Source organism: Babylonia areolata, chromosome 11 (genome assembly GCF_041734735.1).
Source record: "Babylonia areolata isolate BAREFJ2019XMU chromosome 11, ASM4173473v1, whole genome shotgun sequence".
In the NCBI taxonomy this organism is placed as follows: Eukaryota; Metazoa; Mollusca; class Gastropoda; order Neogastropoda; family Buccinidae; genus Babylonia; species Babylonia areolata.
In genome coordinates this window covers 43,142,978-43,154,481 of record NC_134886.1, presented here as the reverse complement: position 1 = coordinate 43,154,481, position 11,504 = coordinate 43,142,978, and the positions used below count along the sequence as shown (strand labels likewise).

The 11,504-nt window shown below is 48.2% G+C and overlaps 1 protein-coding gene across 1 annotated transcript; it reads right to left on the bottom strand.

Annotated features, from left to right (window-relative positions):
- Window positions 1-2,489: 2,489 nt before the first annotated feature.
- On the bottom strand, window positions 2,490-7,145 carry LOC143287258 (uncharacterized). The gene is made up of 2 exons (XM_076595205.1): window positions 6,864-7,145; window positions 2,490-6,662 (listed from the first exon to the last, which is right to left on the bottom strand). The coding sequence occupies exons 1-2, from the start codon at window positions 7,143-7,145 to the stop codon at window positions 2,490-2,492; spliced, it is 4,455 nt and encodes a 1,484-aa protein (XP_076451320.1).
- Between the last annotated feature and the right edge of the window lie 4,359 nt (window positions 7,146-11,504).

Sequence of the window (11,504 nt, the reverse complement as noted above, 5' to 3'; positions counted from 1 at the left end):
GTTCAGCATGCCAAGATATAGTTAGCAGAGCAAAGAAAGCTGTTATGATTATTCTTCATGTTTTATATAAGCTGGATTGTAGCTCTTTTAGTTTGTTTAATAAATTGTTTGATTCCCAGGTTCAACCAATAGCACAATATGGTGCTGAAATTTGGGCGTTTGAGAAGGGTTTAGAAATTGAACAAATACATCTGTTTGCACTGAAACGCTTCCTCAATGTTGACAGTCGAACTCCAAATGATCTTGTATATGGTGAAGTAGGGAGGTTTCCAATTTATATAAATTCTTACATTACATGTATTAAGTACTGGTTAAAAATAATGCGTATGGAAGAAAATAGGTTGCCATGTAAAGCTTATAAGACATTGTATATTTAGATAAGCATGGTAAAAAGACATGGGTTACAAATGTTCGTCAGTTTCTAAATTCACATGGATTTTCTTATGTATGGGACAACCAAGGTGTCCAGTGTATTCCTGGTTTCATAAAAACTTTCAGACAAAGAGTCATTGATTGCAGATGGCAGGACTGGCATTGACCATTGTCACGTGACCGGTCGAGGTTGAGGACCACCTACAACCCGACAGGCCCCGCGCAATCTAATAAAAGAAAATTTAAGAAAAAAAATGGGTCTCCGGATCCTCGCACGCTCAATTAAATGCAGCCAACACCAAGAATTTGTACACAATACCACACTTTATTCACTCACTCACACGGATATACTGACAACCAAAACAGCAGTGGGGCCTAACTATTTCCCTTAATACCCCCTCCACTCCCCAAACTTACTAACCCGCTAATTCAAATTGCCACATCATAAGTGGGAATGAGGGAAAAATAAATGAGTAAATCACATTCGCTCGAACACGTACACTCACCCCTCTTATGCACTGCTCTCACACATACACACGCATCCTCTACCATCCATGTACGACTCGCATTAGTTCCGAACACACAGGTCCTTGTCACAAACGACGCACGATGCAGACGACCACTGGGAGTTCTAGTCTTTCTGTAGACAGGGAGGTGTAAAGCGGCAGTTGTATACGTTGAGGACACCCCTGTGACAGTCTCAGGGTATCACGGGTGCAGGGAAGGATGTGGATGTCCAGGACAACGGCGGACCACTCTTCAGAGCTGTAAAAAGACTCGAGTGAAGAGTCAAGCAAAAATAAAAAAACAACAACAAAAAACAGTACATGTGCTAAAGCAGACACACAGAGGGGTTTCGCACACACTCACATGTACAGCTGAACGCCTTAATACAACCGTAAAAAAAAAACACACACAAAAAAAAAAAACAACAAAACAATAACAGAATGTGTGCACACAGATATCCATAAATCGGAATCCACAAGGATTAGCAGGGGCACACTGCACTGAAATTAAAGTATGTATCTCAAAATGCAATAATAACAACACCAAAAACCTGAAATATATGTCAACGGTCGCTCCCTGTCTATAGAAAAATAAAAACAAAACTAGCATTCTTCACCATTCTAACCTGACTCACCTCAAGAGCTCGTGAAAAAAAATAATACGGGAGATTAAATCCCTGGAACTAGGACGTAATTCCAGACCTCCTGGTCGGACATGGACCCAGGAAATGTAGTGGCACTGGAGGCCCCAAACCCGAACTGAATCGGTAAAAAACAACCCCTCACTCCAAAACGAATGGAGCAGGAACAGTGACTAGTGCGGCGTTGACGACCGTTGGTCCCTCTCTTCTTCCGGTCCCACAATTCCTTGCTGCGATGCATGCTTCCATTTCCGCCCCAGTACCCCACAACAAAATCGTCGGACAACAGGTTCGTGTTTAGAGCCAAGTCGAAGTGAAACTCTTGGCCGTCGGCGCGAAGCCCGCAAAACACACTGTTCTTCCCCAGTTGATCTGACCCGTCGAGGTAGATTCCGTATGAATTGTCCTTATCAAACTTGTAGTTGAGCTAAACAACCGGCAGATATGCATGCACGAGAAAAAGAAAACATCAACCTGAGCTGACTAGAGGGAGGGAAGGAGCACACGCTCATTCGCGCGTACACACGCACATGTGCACGCACGCATAGAAATAAAGAAAGAAAGAAGGGAACAAGAAAAAACAAAACAAAGCAAACAGCGAAAATCATGACGTATTCGAGGGGTCAAGTTGACCCAAATTCCTTCTTTCTTTTTTTTTTTTTCCAACGCTACACTGTCGCACGCGACAGTTTCCCCCCTCCTTAAAAGTGTCGATCTCAAATCTGAGATTCACACTTACAGCCATGCACGGTTGACATGCTTCGTGAATTACTTGAATTGTAAAATAATTATGTGAAACAAAACACAAGAAATGGTAAACGCCGTGCACTGTCCCTGCTCAACAGACCAACGGATCAAGCGTTCCAACCATCCGCTAGGGCTAAATCTGTATCGCATGGAGAAACAGTGGGACAAGGCTAACACGCCGGTCAACCCTGGTGCAGCGACTCGGCATGAGTCAAACCTCCAGTTACTGCCCAGTCCTACTCAGGTAGTCTGCCCCCAGGTTGTTGACACCCTTGATGTGTCTGAAGGTGAAGCTGTGAGACTGGAGCTCCACAGCCCATCCCATGAGACGTCGACTGACGGGACGGATACGGTGCAGATACTTGAGAGGATGATGGTCGCTCTCAAGCACAAAATGCCTTCCGTACAGGTAGGGATAGAACTTCCGTATACCCCAAACCACTGCCAGTGCCTCCTGTTCTATGGTGTGGTACCGCTGTTCAGCTCCACTGAGCTTCTTGCTGGCGAAAGCTATGGGTTGTAGTCCTTCACCGTGATCCTGAAGAAGCACGGCCCCAAGGCCCAACCCTGAGGCGTCTGTCCGTAGCACAAATGTTTTGCTAGGGTCGGGAAGGACCAGCACTGGGGGGTTGATGAGTGCTTCTTTTAACTTGTCAAAGGCTTTCTGGCACTCATCCGACCACAGAACTTTGTTGGGCTCACTGCCCTTGGTCTTGTTGGTCAGAGGTAGGGCTGTTTCTGAGAACTTAGGCACGAAACGCCTGTAATAGCCAGCCAGTCCAAGGAAGGCACGCAGCTCCTTCTTTGTGGCAGGAGGGTGTGCTTCCCGGATTTTTGCTACCTTGTCCTGTTCTGGGTGCAGCTGACCACCCTGGAGGTGGTGTCCAAGAAAGCTGATTTCTGGACAGCCAAGCTGGCACTTAGTAGGTCTCGCCGACAGCTGTACTTCCTGTAGGCGGCAGAGTATCTGCTGCAGAACTTCGGTGTGACGATCCCAAGTACCGGTGGCCAGCAGCAGATCATCCATAAAGTTATGGGCGTCATCTAACTGCAGTGGTCCCAGAACTCTTCGCATGATGCGACTAAAAATCGCACCGGCCGTTTTCAGCCCGAACGGCATCACCAGCCACTGAAACTGACCCTGTGGCGTCGTGAATGCGGTCTTGGGTCGGTCACTCTCTTTCATGGGTATCTGCCAATACCCTTTAGCTAAGTCGAGTTTAGAAAAGTACTTGGCATGGCTCAGCTTTGCAAAAATCTGGTTGACATCGGGCAACGGTTCTGCATCAAAGCGTAGTACCCGGTTGAGACGGCGAAAGTCCACACAGAAGCGAACCTTCCCGTCTTTCTTTTTGACTAATACGATGGGTGCAGAGTAAGGTGACGTGGCAGGCTCAATCACTCCCATCTTCAGCATGGATTGGACCTCCTCTCTGATTACGTCATACTGTGAGTGGGGCAGTGGGTACTGGCGGACTCGTACTGGTGTAATGTCCTCCAGAACCAGCTCACACTCCCCCACGGTGCACCTGAGGGGAAGGTCAGTGAGAACGCCACTAGCACTCTGACAGATATCCATGATTTCCTGCTTCTGTGAAGAAGTGAGGTTTGTGTGGACAGAGACATCTTTCCATGTCTCTTCTGCTTGCAAGGGTAGAAGTGGAATCCCCTGTGAGCTGAAAGAGCCTGTGTGGTCATCTTCTGTTTCTTCTATGACCACTGGGGCTACAGCTGCGGAACACTCCTCTCTCCGGGTGTACCGCTTCAGCAGATTGGCATGATAGAGTCGTGGGGTTCCTTTGACCGCAATACGGTAATCCCAGTCGCCCACCCGCTCTATCACCCTGTAGGGGCCCTGCCAAGCAATTTGGAGCTTGTTCTTTTTCTCTGGTAAGAGCAGCAAGACTTCGTCTCCTACCTCAAACCATCGCTCACGGGCTTTTTTATCATACTGTCGCTTGTACTTGGTGGCTGCTTGCTGCAGGTTCTCTCGTGCCAGCCTGCAGGTCTCTTCCAGCCGATTGCGCAGATCCACCACGTACTCTACCTCCGTGAGGGTTTCTGGAGGCGATGACGCTTCCTTGGTCCACAGCTGGCGCAAAAGAGCCATGGGCCCCCTGACCGTGCGGCCATACAGAAGCTCAAAGGGAGAAAACCGCAGGGACTCCTGTGGCACTTCCCTGAACGCAAACAGGACGGCTGGAATGAACAGATCCCAATCCTTGGGCTTCTCAATACAGAGGCGTTGGATCATTTTCTTCAGGGTGGCGTTGAAACGCTCTACAAGACCGTTTGCCTGTGCATGGTACGGAGTCGTAGTTCTGCCATGGATCCCCAACAACCGGTTTACCTGAGCCATCACGTCACTTGTGAACTGGGTACCTCTGTCTGTGAGTACCTCCGAGGGTACTCCCACTCGGGTCCACATTTGCCACAGTGCGTCTGCAACTGTGACAGAATCGATTCCCTTCAACGCAACGGCTTCTGGGTAACGTGTGGCGTAATCAACGACCACCAGAATGTAACGATTGCCCCGCGCAGAGGCTGGAGTGATTGGACCTACGATGTCCACTCCCACTTTCTGGAAGGGTTCTGACACAAGAGGGACAGTACCTAACGGCACACGCTGGTTCTTACCACGCGGAGAGGTACGCTGACAGACGTCACACGACCGACAGTACTGGCGGACATCCTTGCACATGCCAGGCCAGTAGAAGTGTTGCCACACTCGCTCTTGTGTCCGCCGAACTCCCAAATGCCCCGCCATGGGTATGTCATGCCCTAGGGAGAGAACAGTGCGCCTGAGGCCCAGAGGTACCACCAGTTGCTTGAGGTGCTCCCCGTTCTTGTGGAACACACGGAACAAGAGACCATCGTGCATTGTGTAAGATGCCTTACCCTCCCGTTCTGTGTTGATATTGGGAGTTGTCGCTTGTCTCAGTTGCTGCAGGGTGTGGTCTCTGGCCTGAAGACGACGGACGGTCTCCCTATCTGTGTGGAGAGCTACTGTGTCTGTCACCGGTCCCTGAGTAGGCTGTAAGACGGGCGCCTGATCCCTTGCCATCGCTCGTGTGGTTACTGCTGCCAGCACCTCCCTGGGTAGCTGTGTCGACACCCCCTGTCGTGTACCGTCTGCGAAAAGCACGTTGTTACCAATGAGCAGTGTATATGCCGGATTCCGGAGTGCCACAGCCCACACAGCTCCTTTAAAGTACGGTGTAGCAACCTGTACCTTAACATAAGGACGGACAGCGTTGAAGGACTTTTCAACTCCAGTCACCTGACACGTTCCTCCTTTCTCGGCGTCAGGAGGTACCACACTCTCGTCAACGAAAGTGCATGTAGCGCCAGAGTCTCGAATAGAATCGACTATCCGATCCTCTACGAGGCTGAGAAACACAGAACAGGTAGGCCCCATTCCTCCTTGGTCACCTTGTTGTTCAGCGCTGAACACAGGTACAGTTGCTAAAGCGCAACTCTCGTGTGTGTGGCCGACTGCCGCTTGTTGCCTCCGGTCTCTCTTTAACTTTGGACAGTCGCGTTTGTAATGTCCCCCATCGCCACAATAAAAACACTGATTGCCCCCCTTACCTGGTGCAGTGGCCGACTTAGGGGCAGACGCCATGCTGCCACGAGGCGGAACAACTGAATACGGTGATTGTTCAGCCAACGGATGCTGAGAATAGCTTAGGTTCCCACGCTTCGGCATGGGCGAAGACTTGAGTCCCCCACCTAGAGAACCTGCACTGGTCTTAAAGACCCTGATTCCCCTTCTAGCTTCCGCAAAGCGTTCGGCCCTCTCTATGACTTCCTGGAACGTTCTAAGGCCTTCATCCCTGATACACACAGCCAGGTCGTCTGTCACAGTGCTGAGAAGCTGCTCAATGAGAATCAAGTCCCTCAGTGCCATTCCGGACATGGTTTCCCAGTGCTCGAGCGTGCGCTTAAGACGAATCCCAAACTGGATGAAGGACTCACTTCCGGCTTTGCGTATCTCCCTAAACTTTTTACGGTAAGCTTCAGGTGATATCCTGAACTGACGGCGAAGCGCCGCTTTCAGATCAGTATAAGAACTCTCTGGAGGTAAGTTGTTAAATGCCTCCCGGGCCTTTCCTGTCAAGGAACTAATCAAGTAAAGTGATCGAGTCTCTTCTGCCATGTTATAGGAGTCAGCGACTGCTTCGAAATGATCTAAAAAATCGTCAACATCGTCACCTGGGCGTAACTCAGGAAGAGTCAGCCTTGGAGGGGCGAAAGTGGGCAGTCTCGCTGCTGGGGACTCCTCTCGGCTAGGCCGCTGAGCAAGGCTTTGAGCCAAAAGCTCAAATCTCTCTCGCTCTAACTGCCGGAGCTCCATCTCCTCCTGTCGACGTATCTCCTCCTTCCTCTCCTCTTCCTGTCGACGTATCTCTTCTTTCCTCTCCTCATCTTGTCGACGCATCTCCTCCTTTCTCTCTAAATACAGAATGAGGGATGTAACGTCGCCCCCCACCATGGAGGTATTATCATGCGTGTTAGACTCTGAAACCCGTGAGGTCATAACCCCAGGAGTGCCAGTGACGTACCCAGTGCCTGAGGTAGTTATCTGAGAACGTACCTGTGAAGGACTGGGGAACCTTGGGCCTGTAAAAGCTCCCCCAGGAGTGGTGACATTTGTCCAAACCACTGTGGAAGTGACTGGAGGGGTGTTATACTGTGCCTCCATCATCTCCTTGATCCAATTAGGGGACTGCCGAGAAATTCCTGAGCCAGGGCCCAGAGTTTTCAGAAAGGGAGAATCCTCCCCGACACCGACCACTTCTTTCTTGCCTGAGACCGCAGCTGACCTTGTAACCGGTCCTTGGGATGGATCTTTTCCCATGACATACTTGGAAGCCATCGTAACGGACCCTGACACTATGCACAAACAAAACCAGGGGATTATGAAGAAGTTAAACACGGAAATGCTGAGTTACCACTACGAATAGCTATCACCCCTTGTGTTCTTCAAAAACTGTTTATGAGGAGCAGTCAGTGTAGATACAGGGTACCCCAGTGAGTGGAAAGAAAAAAAAAAATATATATATATATATTTACTGTTAACTTCCCACTCTAGCTTCCCACATATAATAAAAACAAAACATTGCCAGTTACAAAATAAATAAATAACCTGGATAATACAAACTACTTACTAACTTAGTGAAAGCTGCGAGCGGCGATCGGGAAGCGGAAGATCCCGGACGAGCCCCCAAAAATTGTCACGTGACCGGTCGAGGTTGAGGACCACCTACAACCCGACAGGCCCCGCGCAATCTAATAAAAGAAAATTTAAGAAAAAAAATGGGTCTCCGGATCCTCGCACGCTCAATTAAATGCAGCCAACACCAAGAATTTGTACACAATACCACACTTTATTCACTCACTCACACGGATATACTGACAACCAAAACAGCAGTGGGGCCTAACTATTTCCCTTAATACCCCCTCCACTCCCCAAACTTACTAACCCGCTAATTCAAATTGCCACATCATAAGTGGGAATGAGGGAAAAATAAATGAGTAAATCACATTCGCTCGAACACGTACACTCACCCCTCTTATGCACTGCTCTCACACATACACACGCATCCTCTACCATCCATGTACGACTCGCATTAGTTCCGAACACACAGGTCCTTGTCACAAACGACGCACGATGCAGACGACCACTGGGAGTTCTAGTCTTTCTGTAGACAGGGAGGTGTAAAGCGGCAGTTGTATACGTTGAGGACACCCCTGTGACAGTCTCAGGGTATCACGGGTGCAGGGAAGGATGTGGATGTCCAGGACAACGGCGGACCACTCTTCAGAGCTGTAAAAAGACTCGAGTGAAGAGTCAAGCAAAAATAAAAAAACAACAACAAAAAACAGTACATGTGCTAAAGCAGACACACAGAGGGGTTTCGCACACACTCACATGTACAGCTGAACGCCTTAATACAACCGTAAAAAAAAAACACACACAAAAAAAAAAACAACAAAACAATAACAGAATGTGTGCACACAGATATCCATAAATCGGAATCCACAAGGATTAGCAGGGGCACACTGCACTGAAATTAAAGTATGTATCTCAAAATGCAATAATAACAACACCAAAAACCTGAAATATATGTCAACGGTCGCTCCCTGTCTATAGAAAAATAAAAACAAAACTAGCATTCTTCACCATTCTAACCTGACTCACCTCAAGAGCTCGTGAAAAAAAATAATACGGGAGATTAAATCCCTGGAACTAGGACGTAATTCCAGACCTCCTGGTCGGACATGGACCCAGGAAATGTAGTGGCACTGGAGGCCCCAAACCCGAACTGAATCGGAAAAAAACAACCCCTCACTCCAAAACGAATGGAGCAGGAACAGTGACTAGTGCGGCGTTGACGACCGTTGGTCCCTCTCTTCTTCCGGTCCCACAATTCCTTGCTGCGATGCATGCTTCCATTTCCGCCCCAGTACCCCACAACAAAATCGTCGGACAACAGGTTCGTGTTTAGAGCCAAGTCGAAGTGAAACTCTTGGCCGTCGGCGCGAAGCCCGCAAAACACACTGTTCTTCCCCAGTTGATCTGACCCGTCGAGGTAGATTCCGTATGAATTGTCCTTATCAAACTTGTAGTTGAGCTAAACAACCGGCAGATATGCATGCACGAGAAAAAGAAAACATCAACCTGAGCTGACTAGAGGGAGGGAAGGAGCACACGCTCATTCGCGCGTACACACGCACATGTGCACGCACGCATAGAAATAAAGAAAGAAAGAAGGGAACAAGAAAAAACAAAACAAAGCAAACAGCGAAAATCATGACGTATTCGAGGGGTCAAGTTGACCCAAATTCCTTCTTTCTTTTTTTTTTTTTCCAACGCTACACTGTCGCACGCGACAACCATATATATACCAGTGATAGATTTGCTCAATATAGACTTTTTAAGACTGCGTGTGTGACTGAGCCATATCTTATGATTAGAATGAGTAGGTATGTTTAATGTGCTTTGACTAAATTTAGATTTGGTATTTCTGATATTGCCAGCCATCGTTTAAGATACAGGTCCAATGGTGAACGTGAACAGATGTGTCGCTTGTGTCAAAAGGGAAAAGAAGATGAGATCCATTTTTTGTTTTGTTGTCCTGCCCTATTAGACCTTAGCCTACAGTTAATTGAACCCAAATATTATAACAGCCCTTGTAGTTTTTGATTGAACTTGTTATTATCATCCAGAAAGGAAACTACCCTTGGTGGGCTTGCAGTCTATATTTACAAATCTTTGAAAAGGTTGAAGGTTATACTATCGTAGTGGTTTGTTTTGTGGTTGTTGTCGTTGTTTTTGTTTGTTTGTTTATTTTGTAAGTGTACTATATGACATGTGTGGTATATTGCTGTTGTAGTAGTTAGACTTTGATTGTGTGCAATTTATGGTATACAAAGTATGTTGCTGTTGTATTCAGTATGACTGTTATGATTCCTATATTTCAATGTACATGTGTCACACCTCTTCAGTAAGGGGCTATGGCCTTTATTGGAATAAAACATTTCGTTCGTTCTCTCTCTCCCTCTCTCTGTCTCTTTCTCCCCGCCTTCACACTGTCTCTCTCCCTCCCCACCTCTCTCCTCTCTGTCACTCTGCCTCCTTCCTCCTTCCTCCGACCCTCCCCCCCCCCCCCACCCCCACCCCACACACCCACCCTTTTTTTTAAAATTTTATTTCTCACCCATAGCATCATTATCTTAATATGACCGATGTTTTTTGACAGCCAGGGTGCTCTCCACACACACCCCCCTCTCATCTCACTGTGACCTGCATTTCCGCTTCCTGAACTGACGGCCTGGCATTCAACACTCAGCTTTCACCGTCGTGTGTGTGTGTGTGTGTGTGTGTGTGTGTGTGTGTGTGTGTGTGTGTGTCTGTGTGTCTGTCTGTGTCTGTGTGTGCGCGCGTATGTGTATGCGTTTGTTTGTTTGTTCGTGTGTGTGTGTGTGTGTGTGTGTGTGTGCGTGCGCGTGTGCGTGTATGTGTATGCTTGCTTGCTTGTGTGTGTGTGTGTGTGTGTGTGTGTGTGTGTGTGTGTGTGTGTGCGCGCGCGCGCGCGCGTGTGTGTGTATGTGTGTGGGTGTGTGTGTGTGCGTGTCTGTGTCTCTGTGTCTGTGTCTGTGTGTACGCACGTATGTGTATGCGTTTGTTTGCTTGTTTGTGTGTGTGTGTGTGTGTGTGTGTGTGTGTGTGTGTGTGTGTGTGTGTGTGTGTGTGTGTGTGTGTGTGTGTGTGCGTGTGTGTGTACGTATATGTGTGTGTGCGTGCGATGTGTACGTTTTCTTACTTGTGTGTGTGTGTGTGTGTGTGTGTGTGTGTGTGTGTGTGTGTGTGTGTGTGTGTGTGCGTGTCTGTGTCTGTGTGTACGCACGTATGTGTATGCGTTTGTTTGCTTGTTTCTTTGTGTGTGTGTGTGTGTGTGTGTGTGTGTGTGTGTGTGTGTGTGTGTGTGTGTGTTTGTATGTGTGTGGGTGTGTGTGTGTGCGTGTCTGTGTCTGTGTGTACGCACGTATGTGTATGCGTTTGTTTGCTTGTTTGTTTGTGTGTGTGTGTGTGTGTGCGTGTGTGTGTACGTATATGTGTGTGTGTGTGCGATGTGTACGTTTTCTTACTTGTGTGTGTGTGTGTGTGTGTGTGTGTGTGTACTGGCCCGCGTGCGTGCGTGCGCGTGTGGCTGGTTGAGGGAGGAAAAGTGAAAACGTGAAAATGCATGAACACACGAGATGTTGTTGGACGGGAACTGTGTAAATAAGCAGAAATATCATGTTCCTCTTGGGACAATGCTCCGCTGTATTCACTTCAATCTTCTCACGGTGTGTGTATGTGTGTGTGTGTGCGTGTCTGAGTGTGTGTGTGTGTGTGTGTGTGTGTGTGTGTGTGTGTGCGCGCGCGCGCGCGCGTGTGTTTTTTCTAAGTGAGTGTGTGTGTGTGTGTGTGTGTGTGCTCACGCCCGCGCATTCGCGCGGGCATGTGTGTGTGTGTGTGTGTGTGTGTGTGTGTGTGTGTGTGTGTGTGTGTGTGTGTGTGTGTGTTAAGAGCAGATCTGCCAGTGTTTGAACCCCAATCATACGCATGTAGAAGATCAAATCATCGCGTTAAGTTAAAAGATCCAGGAACCAATGTCAGCGTTAGGTGGGTTATAGAAACAAGAACATTCCCAGCATTCACACCCCCGGTGGCTGGCTTAAAAAACAA